General features: G+C 45.1%; 1 protein-coding gene across 1 annotated transcript in view; it reads right to left on the bottom strand.

The window, feature by feature from the left end:
* The window catches only part of Mroh8 (maestro heat like repeat family member 8), a 76,545-nt gene that overhangs the window by 41,780 nt on the left and 16,065 nt on the right, over nucleotides 1-18,700 (bottom strand). The window contains exons 5-8 of the mRNA XM_036186189.1: nucleotides 14,166-14,245; nucleotides 11,942-12,086; nucleotides 10,575-10,670; nucleotides 7,652-7,756 (exon numbers count right to left, since the gene is read on the bottom strand). Coding sequence (XP_036042082.1) covers nucleotides 7,652-7,756; nucleotides 10,575-10,670; nucleotides 11,942-12,086; nucleotides 14,166-14,245 — 426 coding nt within the window. The remainder of the gene's footprint in view (nucleotides 1-7,651; nucleotides 7,757-10,574; nucleotides 10,671-11,941; nucleotides 12,087-14,165; nucleotides 14,246-18,700) is intronic.

The raw sequence follows: 18,700 nt of genomic DNA, 5'->3' as shown, positions 1-18,700 counted from the left end.
GTGGACACACAGAGTGAAAGAAAGGTAAGAAGTCCTGAGGCAAAACAGAGAAGAAGAGAAACAGGATAAACTCAGTTTTTAGAGCTAGTGGGACAAGCCCAAGCTAGAGCTGAGCATTCACAATTAACAATAAGTCTCTGTGTCTTTATTTGGGAGCTAGTTGGCAGCCCAAAGAAAATGTCAACTACAGCTTGGTGGTGGTGGTGGTGGTGGTGGTGGTGCACACCTTTAATCCCAGCACTCGGGAGACAGAGGCAGGTAGATCTCTGTGAGTTTAAGGCCAGCCTGGTCTACATAGCAAGTTCCAGGACAGGCTCCAAAACTACACAGAGAAACCTGTCTTAAAAAAAAAAAAAAAAAAAAACCAAAGAAAATGCCAATTACAAAATCCTGTCTCAAAAAACTACCAATGGTATTTTATATCTATGTATGCATACATATATACATATAGATATATATACATATATACAGACTAATATATATCCTGCTTGTTAAAAAAAATGGAAGTTATCTAACAAAAAATAGAAAAAGAAATGTAACTTAATATAGTGGAGAAAATAAGAAAACATTTTAAATTAGGGAGAAAAAAAAGATCAGCAACCACTTGGTGATCATGCAAAATACATACTACCTTCTGTTTCAGATGCCCACTAAGCTAGTCCCAGAACACCTTGGGTTGAAGTCAGGGGTATACTCACAGTGTGTATATGTGTAATATGACTGCTGCTATCTAGAATATTAGAAGCAACAGAGAGAAGCTGCTTCTAAAGCTCTTCACAAACTCCACACAGAAATGCTATATCAACACATGATGGCTTGTTCTGGGGAAACTTGTTAACACTCCATAGAGCTGAACCAGTGATTATTTTTTTCCTCCTCTCTCCTCCCTCTCCCTCTCTCTCTTCCTCCCTCCTCCTCATGGAATGCATCTGTGTATGCTCAGGTACATGCCCCCATGTAAGCACATGTGGAGGCCATAGCTTGACATTTAGTGTCTTCTGTTAGCTCTCTTCACCTTATTTTGAGTCATGATCTCTTACTGAATCTGGGGCTTATCATTTCAGCTAGACCAGATGGCCAGAGAGCACAAGAATCCTCGAACTCACAGAGATCCACCTGCCTCTGCCTCCCGAGTGCCCAACTTGTTTTGTTTTGTTTTTCTCAAGACAGAACCTCATTCAATCCACTTTGTAGCTGAAGATGCTAGTGAACTTCTCTGATTCTCCTGCTTTTGCCTCCCAAGTACTGGATTAAGTAGTGTATGCACTATGTTTGGCTGGAAAAGGCCCTTTTTTAAAATGTGGAGACATATGAACTGATCACTCAAGTGGAGAATTGGGCTGAGCATTACAAGTATCTGAAGTAGCTTTAGGTGGTTAGAAATCCACAAGAAACTAGTGAGGTTGTAAAGGGCTGTAGAGACAGGTAGGAGCCAGTACACACAAGATCCTGAATTCCCACAGCAAAGGAAGTCTCTGGGTTAAAGAGGGAGAGGAGGGGGCAAAGAGGAGGAGGGGGAGGCAAAGAGGAGGAGGAGGAGGAGGGGGCAAAGAGGAGGAGGAGGAGGGGGGCAAAGAGGAGGAGGAGGAGGAGGGGGCAAAGAGGAGGAGGAGGAGTGGGGCAAAGAGGAGGAGGAGGAGGGGGCAAAGAGGAAGAGGAGGAGGAGGGGGGCAAAGAGGAGGAGGAGGAGGGGGCAAAGAGGAGGAGGAGGAGGGGGGCAAAGAGGAGGAGGAGGAGGAGGGGGCAAAGAGGAGGAGGAGGAGGGGGCAAAGAGGAGGAGGAGGAGGGCAAAGAGGAGGAGGAGGAGGGGGCAAAGAGGAGGAGGAGGAGGGGGCAAAGAGGAGGAGGAGGAGGAGGGGGCAAAGAGGAGGAGGAGGAGGAGGGGGCAAAGAGGAGGAGGAGGAGGGGGCAAAGAGGAGGAGGAGGAGGGGGGCAAAGAGGAGGAGGAGGGGGCAAAGAGGAGGAGGAGGAGGGGGCAAAGAGGAGGAGGAGGAGGAGGGGGCAAAGAGGAGGAGGAGGAGGGGGGCAAAGAGGAGGAGGAGGAGGGGGCAAAGAGGAGGAGGAGGAGGGGGGCAAAGAGGAGGAGGAGGGGGGCAAAGAGGAGGAGGAGGAGGGGGCAAAGAGGAGGAGGAGGAGGAGGGGGCAGTGAAGCCCGAGTCCAGCATAAGGCAGAAGAAAATGACAACCAGCACTGCAAAGAAGGGGTGGCTCGTGGGCTTAGAAGGGGCTGGGGGCTGGGAAGGTGGCTCAGGGCGGGACTGCCTGCTGCAGTCACAGGACCAGTTTAGATTCCAACACCTGTGACACAAGCCAGGTCCTCAGAGTCTGACACTCCACATGCATGCACATGTACACATGTGCTGACACAGACACACACACACACACACACACACACACACACACACACAGACACACACCCACACAAGGAAATAAGTCCTTTTTGAAGAAGACATCTATAGCCCCAGCTAGACAAGCTAAGTGGGAGCGCTCACCAGCACCCTGAAAAGACCCTGAAGGATAAACTGTTGATGGTGCCTCTGTCTAAACTGCAGCAAGCTAATACTGTCCCTTTCCTCTAATTAAAAAAAAAACAAAAAGCTTATTTTCTGTATTAAGTATATTTATAATCATATTTCAGCCCCTCAGAATTTATTAAGACATAAAAGCCATAGCCCAGCATAGTGACTTATGCTTTAATCCCAGCACCCTGGGGCCAACGCCAGGCTGAGTTTGAGGCCAGCCCAGGCAACAGAATGAGGTGGGTCTCAAACAATCAAACACCATAAAACACACTAGAGACTAGATTGGTACCTGATTACACCCTTAACATTTTTTTCTTACCTTTTTTCTTTAAGTGCTTTGGATTTTTTTCTTTAATTGAAGTTTTTTCCCATTCAATATATTTTGATTGTTTCCCCTCCCCCAATGCCTTCCAGAACCTCCTCACTCTCCCACCCACTAAAATCCACACATACTCTATATCTCATATTAGAAAACAAATAGACAACCCAAAACAAACTAGAACAGGCAAAACAAACAAACTGGAAAAAAGCAGCCAAAAAACCAAAACCAAAACCAAAACCAAAACCAAACATATAGATACAGAGACACACACATTTGCTTACACAGAAATCCCACAAAAACACCAAACTGGAAAACATAATAGCAAAATAGTATCAAAAATGTTGGGCACTCAGAGAATACGTATGTGCTACAAGTCATTGGACCACACACTAGGGTTGGCTGTGTAAGGATTCTGTCCTTACTTAAGTCGTCAGCCTGGATGGCCCTCTGTGTGTCTCCCTTTTCTCTTCCCTCCGTGCTGTCTGTCTCTGTCTCTCTCTGTCTCTCTCTCCCTTTCTCTTCCAATAAAGCTCGAAAAGGTAACCATGTTGCACTGACTCTCTGTCCAGCCCTCTCTGCCAGTGGCCAGCCATGAGCATGCTGCAGCCTTAACCAACAGGCTGACCTCTACTGACTGTAAACTGCACTTGAATGTAGGCACAGCTGAGGAAGGCCTGAGGAAGGACGGGGTCATAGCCTAATCCACTCTGTTCCTCTCTGGGTCTGGTTTTGCTCCTTTGCCTTTTCTGGAGTCACTCTTCTGCAGGGCCTCAGGGATCATGACTGAGCGATAAACATCTTTATGACAAGGCACTAAAACTAACCCCAGCCACAGTGCGCTCTGCAGGACAGGTGGCCACTCCTCCTCCTCCTCAGTAGCAGTTACCCTGGAGCAGGAGTGACTGTTGTTCCTCCAGAACCCCCTGCAGATCCAGAGCCCAGACAGTGGCCTGAGCAAGGTCACCTGCTCCGTGTACTCACCCCTCCTGCTTAAAGTTCTTTTTTTTTTTTCCTTCTCTGTGTAGCTTTGTGCCTTTCCTGGATCTCGCTCTGTAGCCCAGGTTGGCCTCGAACTCACAAAGATCCACCTGACCTGCCTCTGCCTCCCAAGTGCTGGGATTAAAGGCGTGTGCCACCACCACCCAGCAATTTTAAAGTTCTTATTACCCTTTAAGAACCTATTTGGAGCTGGGCGGTGGTGGCGCACTTCTTTAATCCCAGCACTCGGGAGGCAGAGGCAGGTCAGGTGCATCTCCGTGAGTTCGAGGCCAACCTGGGCTACCATGTGAGCTCCAGAAAAGGCGCAAAGCTACACAGAGAAACCCTGTCTCAAAAAACCAAAAAAAAAAAAAGAACCTATTTGGGGGTCACTGAATCTGTTCTTTCCAGCAATGGCTGCAATGATTACATCTCCGTTGCATTCACTCTTCCCTTTGGTTGGCACAAGGGGAGGTATAGAATACTAATCTACAGGGACTCCCAGAGCAGGGCCTTTCACTCTAAGACTGATAATAGACCTTCTACAGAAAGAGTTTGTATGGTATAGTCTTTGGGTTTGGTTAATTTAGGTATGGGGGGGGGTGCAATTAAAAAAATAAAGTAGTTTAAAATAAATTATAAATTGAAGTAAGGATTCTAAAGTTAAAAATGAAAAACACAGTAGAGCCACAACCCTTCTGCAGACAACTTCTAGATGCTCATAGACCCAGTGGTACGAGGCTAGGCACCCATACTCATAATCCTCTCTAGAAAAGAAAATGCTAAAGAAGATCCCAAGGCCACACACATACACACACACGCACACGCACACGCACACGAACGGGGTAGGGGAGGAGGCAGGAGGGGACAGAGTGATCATTTAAAGCATCCCTTTAATCCCCAGTAACTAGAGGTTGAAGAATAAGGGGAATGCCACACTGTTGCTGTCAGAGTCATAAATCATCAGTGATGACCACAAGTTACTTGCTACAGGAGTTACTGGCTTCAGAGGTTACTAGAGTATGGCGAGCGGAAGGAGAGACTGCATCTGTGCAGCTCTGGGAGTCATCTTTCACGCTGGGGTGAGACACTTGGTGGCAGCTGTCTCGCCAGGGCTGCTCTGCAGTAAGCTAGCTTGGTTCGCTGTGTTCTGACACTGGGGTTCCATTGAGGGAGTAGATGCACGTTTACACCTGACCAGAAATGATGGAGAGTGGAGAAGGCCCAGGAGCTACACAGCCTGCTTGGAGAAAGAGACACTGATTTACAGAAGAAAAAAGGAACAGACCCAGGAGAGATGATCACAGTGTGGGGGATTAGTTTTAGAAGCTACGGCAGAGGACTGCCAAGTGGAAGACTGAAAGAGAAACCCAAGGATTTGAAAATGGGATCTGTGGTGAGAATGAACAGGAACAAGGAAAGGAGGAAAACTGCGTCAGTTTCTGGGGAAACCCCAATTCCCCAGACTCCAAAAGGCAGTCCAAGTGTCCAGAAATAGGCTCAACCTGGACTTCAGGGGGACTTCTGGCAGTTAGACAAAAGCCAGCATTTCGCAGGGACTTGTGAAGCCGGTTCCCCTGGGAATGAAATGAGGACATGACTACTCCAAGGTAGTTGGGAATTTTATTGTGGATATAAAGGAGAAAACAGCCAGAAGCATCTGAAGAGTCCGGATGAAACTGGCCCATTAGTGGGGGGGGGGGGTGGGGGTGGGAGGGTGACCAAGAGAATGAATGGCCAAAATGGCAGGGTTACATAGGACTGAGAAGGGTGGGTAAGGGGGTGAAGCCGCTGGGGCTGGAGAGGTTTCAGGTAGGGAGGGGCAGGTGAGAAGTGCTGAGAGAAACCACAGGCACTGAGTGAGCCTGGAGGCCAAGCAGACACTTTGGTGTGCTCGCAGGCACCCCAGTAGCCATCTGTTTCTTTGAAACCTGACACCCTTTATCAAAAGAAGTCATTTCCCTTTCCTCTGGCAGAAGGGACATATGGCTACCTGTGGTGCTTCTCAGCATATCAAAGCTCATGCTGGCCTCCACGCTCCTTCAGTATCACAAGTACCTGTTTGACACATTTCAAAGTTCTAGCTTATGCTGGCTAGTTTTATGTCAACTTGACACAAGCTAGAATTATCTGAAAGGAGAGAATATAAATTGATAAATTACCTCCATATGATCTGGCTGTAGAGGCTGGAGAGATGGCTCAGTGGTTAAGACCACTGATTGCTTTTTCAGAAGACCCAGGTTCAATTCCCAATCACCCACAAAGCAGCTCACAATTGTTGTTTGCAACTCCAGGATCCAACACCTTACACAGACATACATGCAGGCAAAACACCAATGCATACAAAATAATTAAAAAAAAAAAATCCGGCTGTAGGGCATTTTCGTAGTGACTCAGCCCAATGTGGTCCTGGTAGTCTGAACAAAGCAGGCTGAACAAGCCTCAAGGAGCAAACCCTCCCCTCCGCTACTCATTCTCTTTATCACCCTGCTATTCTTCCTACGTGACTTTTCTCACTGTTTTCTCTACTTCTTATCCCCTGCTATTCTTTCCTCTCTTGCAGACAGCCCTGGCCAGACCCAGTCTGCTGGCCATGTCTACATCTTTCTCTCTCTGCTCTGGACTCTCCCAGATAACTCTGGCTGTTCTCTCACTCCTATCTACAATAAAAAAGCTCCCCTTAACCATACCATGGTGGTGGTAGCACAGTGGCTAGAGTGTGAGGCACCTGCAGAGTAGTACTTCAGCAGGAGATCATGTGACCACTCCAACAGTCAAGCCAAGACCATGCACAAGCAGCTGGGGCCAACATGGACAGCCAAGACTGATGGTCTTTTGCTTCATTCTAATGGCTTCCATATTATTAGTGTTGCAGTTTGGGCCTCTCCTATCTCTGAGACACATCTGAAAACTCCATGTAAGTACAGAAAAGAGAAGAAGACCCTATTTTAGGAATTTCTTTCCGACCTAGGCCATGTACAGTCTTCTCAATCATTATATTTACCCATGAAAAATGCAGACCCAACCACTGGTGGGTATGACTGACTCTGGGAACATCTCCATTCATCCTTCAGTACATACTTTTACTCAATCAATGATAAAACTTCCTCCCGGTTCCTTATTTTGTCTCTGAATTCTTTCTCTGATGGTGACAAGAAGGTGGAAACACGAGGTACAGGTCTCTATCTGGTCCCTGGTCTTTTAGATTCCCTCTCCTGCCTCCACACAGGCAACAACAGTACAGTTCTCTTAGAGAGCCTATGAGATGTTTGCATTGATTAGTCTGAACTGACCCACTTGGACTTCTTTTCTTTTCTTGCTTTAATTTGTTCCTTTTTTGACAAGATCTTTTTAGATGTATTCCTGGCTGTCCTAGAACTTGTTATGTACACCAGACTGGCCTCAATCTCCCAGAGATCCACCTGCTTCTGCCTCCCAACTATTGGGACTAAATGCATGCACCACCACACCTAGCTTGACTTTATTTCTTCAAAGACAAACTACACAGAGCTCAGGTTGGTTTAGGCCTTTTACACATTTACAGATTATAAGGGTTGAGGATTTAGCTCAGTGGTAGAGCGCTTGCCTAGCAAGCGCAAGGCCCTGGGTGCGATACTCAGCTACAAAAAAAAAAAAAAAAAAAAAAAAAAAAAAAAAAAAGTACACATTTACATATTATATTTATTTATTCATCTATTCAGAAACATTTACTGCATTGTGTTTTAACTGTCAAGCTTAATAACAGAGATAGATACAAAGATTAACAAACAGTATGTGGCCTCAAACTGAGCACTGCACACTTCTTCCTCAGCCACTCAAGGCTACTCACCTTCAGGTTGAGATAACAGGATAAACATTTGAGGACTTGGGCCATGGTGGCGGTAGCTCGTTCTCGCTCATGGTCTTTGTTTGACTGTAACCAGGGGTCCATTTGCTATAAAAATTAAGGAAGATCAAATGGTCGGTCAGGAATATATGAAGTAAAACTTGTACTACATTAGAAAGAACATGTAAAGTGAGTAACTCTACATTACTTCGGTATCTAAAAAAACGATTCCTAATGTGTTATGGAATAGAGTATTTGTCTAGCTATTTAAAGATGTGATGAATTTGTTTATGTTGCAGAATATTTGTATAATTATGTAACTATGTGTTGCATTTGTTTAACTTTGTAAAGATGTGTTTCTGTTTTACCTTGCCTGCCCTAGAGCACCCGACTGGTCTAATTAAAAGCTGAATGGCCAATGGCTAGGCAGAGGAGGGATAGGCGGAGCTGTCAGGGAGAGAGAAAAGGGAAGCCAGCCAGCCAGGGGCCAACCAGCCAGGTGTGGAGGAAAAAGAAAAGCAAGATCGACAATATATCGATGAGGTAAATGAGCCTTGAGGAAACACATATATTAACAGAAATGGGTTAATTTAAGTTTTTTTTTAAGGTAGCTAAGAACAAGTATTACCTAAGTAAGGCCAAGTATTCATAATTAATAAGTCTCTGTGTCATGATTTGGGGGCTGGTAGTTCAAGAAAGTCTGCTTAATGATAAAGCAGTTTACGTTGGAAGTGATGGGTTGACAAGCAAGGCACAAAACCCTGGCTCCGTCAAAGCCTGATTTCTAGATTTATCTTCCTTCATTGCTATACTTTAGTCTATTCTTTTAGCTGTTTTCAGTCCTTTCAAATCTGCATTGGAAAGAAATAGTTAATGATATGCTCTTAAAGAACTAAAGATGGGGGTGGGGGCTGAAGAGATGGCTCTGAGGATAAGAGCACTGGCTGATTTTCCAGAGGACCTGGGTTCAATTCCCAGCAACCACAGGGCAGCTCCAGTTCCAGGTTATCTGGCACCTTCACGGATGTGCGTGCAAAATCCCAATGCACATAAAATAAAAATAAATAAATCTTTTTAAAAAGAAGTAAAGACGGAGAAAGAACATCTACCTGAGCAGACAGGGAAGGATGAAGACCAAAAGCTGGAGCTCAAAAGAAGCAACTTTCCACAGAAGAAATGGCTGAATTAGTTGCCAGGACAGGAAAGTGCAAAGTACAGCCAGACAAGGGAAAAACCCAGACTGTCATGTTAATACAGAAATAAAAAAGAATAAGAAATAATGTCAGTGTCAGGTATGGCAAAAATGAACGCCATCTGTGCTCAGGTGCACAAGGTTACTAACCACTTAAAAGATCCTCTCTTCCTGGGGTAGTTGCATTTTTTAAAAAAGCAAGAACAAAATATTTGAATCTCAGTGAATGAATGTGATGACTGGATCCCTACTGATGGACAGTATATGCTGGACTGGTTACAGGTGGAGGCATGCAGTCATTTTCCATGAGTCCTGCAAGGTAGGGAGCTGCCTGTTTACTAACTTAGGAGACTGACTTTGGTCCTGGGTCATTTACCAAACCCTTCTATGCTACAAAGGAACAGCAAAGAAAATTGTAATAATGACTTAAGCCACTTATTTGAGGCTACGTATTCCATCTTCAGAGTAATTGTTATCCTTGTGGACAGTGAGGAAATCAAACTCTGTGGCAGAAGACTGTGACCAATGAATAGAAGTCAGAATAAAAATCCAAGCCTCTGCTTCAAAGCTGCTAACTTTGGGAATGCTGAGATGGCTCAGCAACTAAAAGTATTTGCTGCTAAGCCTGAGCATACTAATCCAAGCTATGGAACCAGGGTGGTGGAAAGAGAGAACTGACCTCTGCAAATTGTCTTCTGATCTCCACACGTGTGCCATGGCACAAGTATGTATGTGCACACACACACAAATTAAATTTTAAAAAAGGACAATAGTTTCAGCTGCAGTGCTACCTTCTATAACTTAACTCCTCCATATTTTTTCTTCCACATTTAGCAGTGCATAGAAATTACCTTTGTCCCTTGGTGTCTTAGGGTTTCTATTGCTGTGAAGAGACACCATGACCACAGCAACTCTTATAAAGAAAAACATTTAATTGAGTGATGTTGTAGAATATTTTTTAAAGATGTGTTACACTTGTTTATGTTGTGAAACACTTGTTAAATGATGCAAAGATGTGTTGCATTCTTTTATGTTGCATTTATTTAACTCTGTAAAGCTGTGTTACTTTGACTGTCTAAAACACCAGATTGGTCTAATAAAGAGCTAAGTAGCCAATAGCAAGGCAGGAGAAAGGATAGGTAGGGCTGGCATGCAGAGAGAATAAATAGAAGAAGAAATCTGGGAAAAAAGATCATGGGATGAGAAAAGAAGGGGCCAGCCACCAAGCTACACAGCCAGAAATGGAATAAAAAGGAAAGAAAAGATACTCAGAAATAGAGAAAGGTAAAAATCTTAGGGGCAAAGGTAGATAGGATAATTTAAGAAAAGCAGGCAAGAAATAAGCTAGGCTAAGGCTGGGCATTCATAAGAAAGAATAAGACTCCGTGTGTGATTTATTTAGGAGCTGGGTGGTGGGACCCCAAAGAGCCAAAAGAGTAAAAGAAAACAACCAACAGCAGGGTTGCTCACAGTTTCAGAGGTTTAGTCCATTATTATCATCATGATGGGACATGGCAGTACGCAAGCAGGCCTGGTGCTGGAGGAGCAGCTGGGAGTTCTATGTCTTGCAGGCAACAGGGAGTGAACTGAGACACTGGGTGTGACTTGAGCATATATGAGACCTCAAAGCCCTGCCTCCAGTGACACTTCCTCCAACAAAGCCACACCTCCTAGTTGTATCACTCCCTTTGGGGACCATTTTCTTTCACACCATCACACCTGACATTTCATTACCTTAAAAATGCTGTCAAAATTTTCCAAATGTGGGTCTTTTACCACCAGACTCTGCAGCATCACAGAGAAGGCCTGGAACGTCTGTCTGTAGAGACACTAAAAAGGTGCAGAATCAGCAAAGCTCCCTCCCTGCAAAGTTCCCCAAGCACCACACTCATCTGATGCTGTTCATCACTTTGAGGCTTTACTAAAAGCCTGACCCAGAGTAAAAGCATCTGTAGGCAGTATGAGGCAAACAGAAATAAAATATTTCAAATGAGCATCTTAAAATTCCTGGGATCAGGGTAATGGACTACATCTGGGGAACTACACAGAGGTCATCAAAATACCTTCAAAGCTGACTTGTGACCAATGTTCTGTAACAGGGGATCCATCTGAACCAGTCACCTTCCACAACTCCCTTACCAGCCTGCTCAGCAGCCACAGAGGAAACTGAGGCTTTCCTCGACCTGGAGCTCCTCTCTTCCACTTTCCTTCCACCAAGAAACGACTATTGACATAGACAGACCCTGTCCCCTGAAGCCCAGCACTTCCTCCTCCTGCACTGCTTAGACCCCTCTCATACCATTTGTACTCTTCCCCAGCAGACATACTTACTTCTCGGGGGTCTGTCTCGACATTAAGAGGCAGGCTGTCAGGGTGAGGCTGCACGCTACTCATCTCTACTTTCTGTCACAGTGTTTAACACATGGTGGCCCTTTAAGGAATGTTAGTAAAACAGGAAGAGGTAGGAGGGTGGAAAGGAGAGTAGGGCGTCGGGAGATGTTCCACACATAATAGTAGATGCGTACAAATCTTAAAAATAAAAAATTAAATTCTAAGTTTTAAAAAAGTAAAAATTGGGTGTGGTTGTGGTGGCACACCAAACCTCTAATCACTCAGGAGGAATGTGAGTTCAAGACCAGCCTGTCTATATAGAGAGATCCTGTTTCAAAAATTAAAGGAAACGGAAAGTCTGCAAAGTATATGAGTGAATACTGTCACTTAATTTGTTATTATTATTATTTTGTTGTTGTTTTATTTGAGACAAGGTCTTACTCTGTAGCTCCGGCTGGTCTGGCACTTGCTATGTAGACCAGCAAGGCTGGCCTTGAACTCACAGAGATCTATCTGCATCTTTCTCACAAGAGCCATCATGCCCAGCTTCTGCTTTATTTTAAATCCAAAAAAGAAAGGAAAGAAAGGAGGAGCAGAGGGAAAAGGAAGGAGCACACAGAGAAAGACTAGAGAAAAAGCTAGTATTTGATGATGTTCATCGTCTTGACATCACTGGTTTCCAGTTGGTTTCAAACCATCAACTGCTCTTAAAAGGTGAAGAGCAGCTGACCTGGGGAAGAGAGGGCATCTTAAGGCAAAAAGTGAGTTACCTCTGGGTGGCTGGTCTGCTTTGGCACTGTGCTCGGCAGCTGGGTACAGGTGTTTACGGCAGGCAGAGAGATTACGCTTTTGGTGATAAGACCAAGCAAGTCTTCTCGGTCCTCAGAGCCAAACAACAGGTGCACATCTTGGTAACTAGAAAGACAGTTCGGGAAGAATCCGATGCTAAACTGATACCTCAGCTCTTGAAATACTGAAGAGGAGCCGGGCAGTAGCAGCCCACGCCTTTAATCCCAGCCCTCAGGAGGCAGAACCAGGCGGATCTCTGTAAATTCAAGGCCAGCCTGACTCTCAGCCTGATCTCACAGAATGAGATCCAGGACAGGGACCAAAACTACACAGAGAAACCCTGTCTTGAAAAAAAAAAAAATATTGAAGAGGAAGGGCAAACTGGCTGGTTAACACTCTGATGGGCTAGACAGCTTCCTGGAGGAGCCATGTGTTCTGATGGATCTAAGGAAAGGCTGGAGGAAGAGTGTATCTGTCCAGCCCCACCTCAGTCCCTGGTGCAGAATCCTTCTGGGCTCTTCTCCACCTTAGCCATGAAGGCAAGCCTGTAGCACTCTCATGCATTAATTCACAATTTTCCTAAGTGTGTTCTGCGGAATGCAAGTTGAGGGAGTTAAGGCTTTAACTGCAGGTCATCTCAGAAATGGTGACCAGCATAGTTAACAAGGTATAAGTCTTCAAGAGATGTAGCATCAGGTATCCCTTGCAAACTCCTTAGACTTTACAACACTTTATCATGGAGCATGTATAAGGATCACTTTCCATTTAATATACTTTGGATAGAACTAAACTCCAAAGAGATTCTGCTAAGGTCTCTGAGATGTGGATGGCAGCATTCATGACATTCTAGTTTGCTTTCAATTGCTGTGACAAAACACTGACCTAAAGCAACTTGGAGAAGAATAACTTGGGGTTATTTCGGCTCACAGATTACAGCCCATCATTAAGGGATTCAAGGCAGGAACCTACAGTCAGGAACTGAGGCAGTGATCAGAGAGGAACGCTGCTTACTGGCTTGCACCCGGTCACAGTCTGCTACTTTTCTCAACAATGGCACCTCTTACAGTGGGCTGGGCCCTCCTACATCAATTAGCAATTAAGAAAACACCTCACAGATAGAGCCGTAGGCCACCCTGATGGAACTGAGGTTCCTTCTTTCCAGATGTGTGTGCTGACAACTGTCGTAGTTAAGATTTCTATTGCTGTGAAGAGACAACATGACCACAGCGACTCTTATAAAGAAAACATTTCATTGAGGTGGCTTACAGTTTCAGAAATTCAGTCCATTATCATCGTGAAGGGCAGCATGGCAGTGTGCAGGCAGATGTGGTGCTGGAGCTGCTACATCTTGCAGGCAACAGGAAGTCAACTGAAAGTCACACCTAGGGAAGCTTGAGCAAAAGGGACCTTAAAGCCCTCCCCCACAGAGACACACTTCCTCCAGCAAGGCCACCCCTCCTGATAGTCCCACTCCCTTTGGGGGCCATTTTCTTCCACACCACCACAACAACCAAGATTAGCCATCACACACGATATTAAAGTTCTCACAAAAGAATAAGGATTTGGCTTTTCCCCATTTTGGTAGTTTGAATATAATAAGCTCATAAGGAGTGGCACTTTTAGGAGGTATGGCCTTGTTGGAGTAGGTGTGACCTTATTGGAGGAAGTGTGTCACTGTGGGGACGGGCTTTGAGGTTTCTATGTTCAAGATACCCAGTGTCTCTCAGTTCACTTCCTTTTGCCTGTGGATCAAGATATAAGAACTATGAGTTTCATCTCCAGCACCATGTCTGCCAGTGTTGCTGCCTTGCTTCCCATCGTGATGATAATGGACTTAACTTCTGAACTGTAAGGGAGCCTCCCCAATAATGTCTTCCTTTATAAGAGTTGCCATGGTCATGGTGTCTCTTCACAGCAATACAAATCCAAAGACATCCATTTAAGAAATTTTCAAAAGTTAATATATAGGGCATTTAAAAACTGCACATATTTAGTTAGTGTTGGAGAAGTCAGGGAGGGGTACTTGCTCCAGTACCAGTGTGGAAGTCAGAGAACAATTTGTAGGAGCTGGCTGTTGGTGACAAGTGCCTTTACTCACTGAGCCACCTCAGCAGCATTAAATATGGGGCATTTTAATCAGCTCTAGCAGTGTATGACCCTGAACGAGAAACCAGAATGCATGTGCAAAGTGCATGTGGGTATCACCTGAGGTCAGTGATGGTGACAAAGAGCTCCTGGCGCACCAGACTGGACAAAGAGTATAGAGGCTCCTCTTGTACCAGCACCTGCAGTGAAAGGAAAAGAACTTCAGCCATCTGAAAATGTACCAAGCCTCCCTGTGCCTCAGTTTCCCCACCTGCAAAATGGTACAACAGTACTATTTATGTCCTGGGTTATAGTAAGTGAGCGAATTCATAATTCCTGGTAGCCCTTGATAACTGTGTCCGTTGTTCACTGTCATCATTACCAGTGATCATTTCTAGTTTAGGTATTCTATCTCCTTCACTGAACCATGATCTCCAGGTGATTTTACCTGTCAACTTGACACAGCCTAGAACATCTGAGAAGGGATCTCAATGGAGGGATTGTTTCAATCAGCCTGGCCTTCGGGCCTGTCTGTGAGTGATTGTCTGGACTGTTAATTAACCCCACGGGCAGTACCAGTCCTCAAATGGGAGTCCTGGGCTGTGTAAGAGTGAAGAGGGCTAGTGAAAAGCAAACAATCAGGCAGCATGGTGCATCCATCCATCCTCTATTCATTCATTTATTCTTTTTTTCCTCCCTCCCTCCCTCCCTTCCTGTTTTTTGGTTTTTCGAGACAGGGTTTCTGTGTAGCCCTGACTGTCCTGGAATCACTCTGCGGACCAGGCTGGCCTCAAATTCAGAGATCTGCTTGCCTCTGCCTCTGCTGGGATTAAAGGCGTGTGCTGCCACTGCCTGGCTTATTCTCTTTCCTTGTCTGAGGATGTGATGACTGACAGCCTGAGCTCCTGCCCTGACTCCCTTCCACGATGAGCTGTATTGGGATTGAAGGCAAACAAACCCATTCTCCCCCATGTTGCTTCTGATCAGGTTAGGTGCCACAGCCACAGAAAGGAAACTAGGAAAATAGCTAATATCCTGATGGTTTCTCCTGAAAAAGGAACAACTTTCCAATTGGCAGGAGAGCTGTACAGGAAACCCTGCAGAGTGATGGGGGAACTCCACCAGAGCCAAGCCAGTGTATAAAGCTCCTCTATTCTGGTTGATCTGTGACAATTCTCATAACTATAGTAACGTGATTCAGATTCCAGATTCTTGTCTCCCCAGCCCCGTGGACCCCCGGTTATGGCCTCCAGGAGACATGCTTATCTATCCTTTACCTAATGGTTCTTAACTGAGTACTCACTGGTTACCCCAGCAACAACTGTACCTGCAAAAGGAAGCTTTTCAATACCTTCCCCTGCCTGCCTTTCTACCCTCTTGCCAGCCCAGCCTGGAAACACAAAGTAGGCTGACTTTTAGAGACCTCTTATGTGGGTTTCTGCCCTAAATGAAAGGGTTGCTCCTTCCTTGTCTGGCTTTCTCAGACCTTACAGAAACAAGAGGAGCAGTGGGGTCAGAGGCCCCTGGCTCTACCATGCAGTCACCCAGAGGCCCCTGGCCTGGTGTTCAGTTCCCCTGCGTTGTTCCCTTAGCTGCAGAGGATCTGGAGTGGCCCTCAGGAGTTCACAGGAGAAGCTACTGTGGGTGTCACTGGACAAACCTCACTGGGTTGTCCATCACTTCATAGGAAACGCCCTGGCTCATAGGAAGGAGCATTTCACGGCCACACCTCTGCTGTGTCACTTTGTCCTACTGGCCACAGTCCCATTACTCAGCAGAGACACCAAAGCCAGTTGGTTTCCTCAAGAAGCTGGAATTAGGACCTTTCAGACATTCTTTCTGGATAGTCATCAACTTATATATTTTCTCTCAGGATCTCATGAGATCCAGGCTGGTCTCACACTCACTATGTGGTCAAGGCTGGCCTTGAACTCATGATCGTCCTCCCTCGACCTGAGCATTACTGGCATGAATAGCCACAGCAATCTCTGATCTTCAGAGAGAATTTAGCATGTAGGAGCATGGGTCCTGTGGACAAAGTGAAAGAGGCAATTTGGGGAAGAGGGGAGATGGGAATAATGGACATGTGTTCAGAGGAGCACCAGAAAGTGGAGAGAAGGCCTCCTAGAGCATATGGCCATCATGGCCTCTTCTCTCCTTTGGTGGGCTATTCCTCCTGTCCTTGGGTTTGGGGAGAACCTATCTCCTTTCCCATGTTGCAGCTGCCTCTTTCTGCAATGTCCTCATGGAACTCAGCAGGCAGAATATACTCAGTAGATATTACCTGGATCTCTGAGCTTTATCTTTTGATTTGAACTGAGATCTGACTGGTGGATTGCTGCTCTTCCTATTTTCTGAAGGAACTCATCTATCTTCAGGGCTTTACAGCCTGGAAAGGACATGGACACAGCATTCAGACTGTCTTCAGCCTTAACAGCCAGGGCTGCACGCACCAAGTGTAGCCATCTCAAGGGGTCACAACTAAAATCACAGCTGTAACCTAGCATTATTCTCTTCTAAAGAATCTGTCTTCCTGGCTGTCAATCAGCCTTTCCCAGGGCTCATGAAAAGATGACTTATGACTTTCCAACTTGTGTTCACTCCCCACTCTCATCAATTTCAGCAGAATCTCAGTGGTTACTCATTTCTGTAGCCATACACATTACACATTGATGAATGCAGCACATTTTAGCTGAACCCTCAGGCCTAATGCTTTCTGATTTCAAACTATTTTGGACATTTTTGTCAGGATGATTTTTTTAAAATTTCATGTGTGTGTGTGTGTGTGTGTGTGTGTGTGTGTGTGTGTGTGTGTGTGTGTGAATACATGCAGTATGGTGCCCAGAGACTAGATGAAGGCATCTGCTCTACCAGACCTAGAGTGATGGTAAGCTACTGGGTGTAGGTGCTGGGAACAGAACTGAGCCCCCTGGAGGAACAGGAAATGCTCTTAACTGTTGAGTCATCTCTCAGCACCAAGCACGATCTTTTATATTTCTTCTATTCAGTTAGGTATTAAAGGCTTTGTCATTTGTTCACCATTGTTAGCCACTACAAGGATTCCTAAGCATGAGCCTGATCGTTGCCCATAAGATAGATACTTGTGAGGTAGGTGCCTCTTGGGGTAACTGTTCAGATTACAGCAATCACTCCTTCTGCCTGAAAAGATCCCCACTACTATGTGAACCTGCCCAAGACTCATCTAGTTCATCAAGTGACAGACAGACCCCACTTGGGTCAATTGGATGCTTTCTTATAGATGTTGGGATTTGAGTTACAGAAAAACTGGGCACTTCTGGGAGCTTTAGTCATATACACAGTACAGCAGGCCCTGCCTTTGACACCTTGGAGGCATCCTAGAACTTGATCCTCTGGAGCTGGTAAAGCCCTCTTTAGACGCTAAGACAGCTATCTCAGCATCTTTTTGTTGTTTATTGATATTGTCTGGATGTTTTGCCTGCTTGTATGTCTGTAGACCAAATACATGCAGTGCCAGAAGAGGCCAGGTAGATACTCTGGTATCTACCCTGGGACTGGAGTTAGAGGTGGTGTGAGCTGCGTGAGGTAGATGCTGGGAACTGAACTCTAGTCCTCTGGTAGATAGCCAGTACTCTTAACCACTGAGTTATTTCCTTTTGTCTTGTTTTGTTTGTTGTTGTTTGAGACACAGAACAAGCAGGATAGGAAATACATACATAAAGTAAACAAGCCTCGGAGCAGCACACAGATTAATAGAAATGGATTAAGTTATAAGAGGTAGGCAAAAGCAAGCCTAAGCTATTGGCCAAGCATTTATAATTAATATTAAGTCTCAGTGTGGTTATTTGGGGAGCGGCTAGTGTGACAGAGCTGATCGGTGGTCTAGATGGAAAACTCTGCCTACAATAAAGAGTGGTCATAACATTTGTGTACGTATCTTCACAAAATTTCTGGTCAGTGATAGGTATATTTACCTTTTTTAGGAAACTGCCCAACTGTTCTCCAAACTGGTTTACCATTTTACCTTCCCACCAGCAGTATACTAAAACTGTAGTTACTTTGTACCCTCAAGTACTTTGTATTGTCTTTTTTTTATTCTGGCCAGTTTACTGGTGGTTAAATGAATCTTACTGTGTTTCCAACTTCTTTTTCTCTAATCACAGTGATGAAATGCCTTTTCATGGCTTCTATAAAAACCTTCTTTGGAAAACTGTCATAGAGATTTGCCTTTCTTTGCACATTTTGCTTTGGTTTCATTGGCTTTTTGTTTAATGCAAGAGCCATGCATTAGTGTGGGCCAAGAAAGGCAAATTAATGCCTTCAACTGTTGTATTTGGCTTGCTAATTTTATGTCAACTTGTCACCAGGTAGTCATTTTGAAAGAGAGAACCTCAACTGAGAAAAATCCCCCACTAGATTGGCCCATGGACTAGTCTGTGGGATATTCTCTTGATTAATGACTGATGAGGGAGGGCCCAACTCCCTGTGGGTGGTGCCACTCCTGAGCTGGTTATCTTATCATGCAGGCTGAGCACACCATGAAGAACAAGGCATAAGCAACATTCCTCCACGGCTATGGCAATCAGTTCCTGCCCTGACTTTCCTCAGTGATGGACAGTTATCTGGAAGTATACGCGAAATAAACCCTTTCCTCCCCAAGTTGCTTTTGGTTATAG

This window comes from Onychomys torridus, chromosome 4 (assembly GCF_903995425.1).
Source record: "Onychomys torridus chromosome 4, mOncTor1.1, whole genome shotgun sequence".
Lineage (NCBI taxonomy): Eukaryota > Metazoa > Chordata > Mammalia > Rodentia > Cricetidae > Onychomys > Onychomys torridus.
The sequence above is the reverse complement of the archived record's forward strand: the minus strand, read 5'-3'. Positions and strand labels throughout refer to the sequence as shown.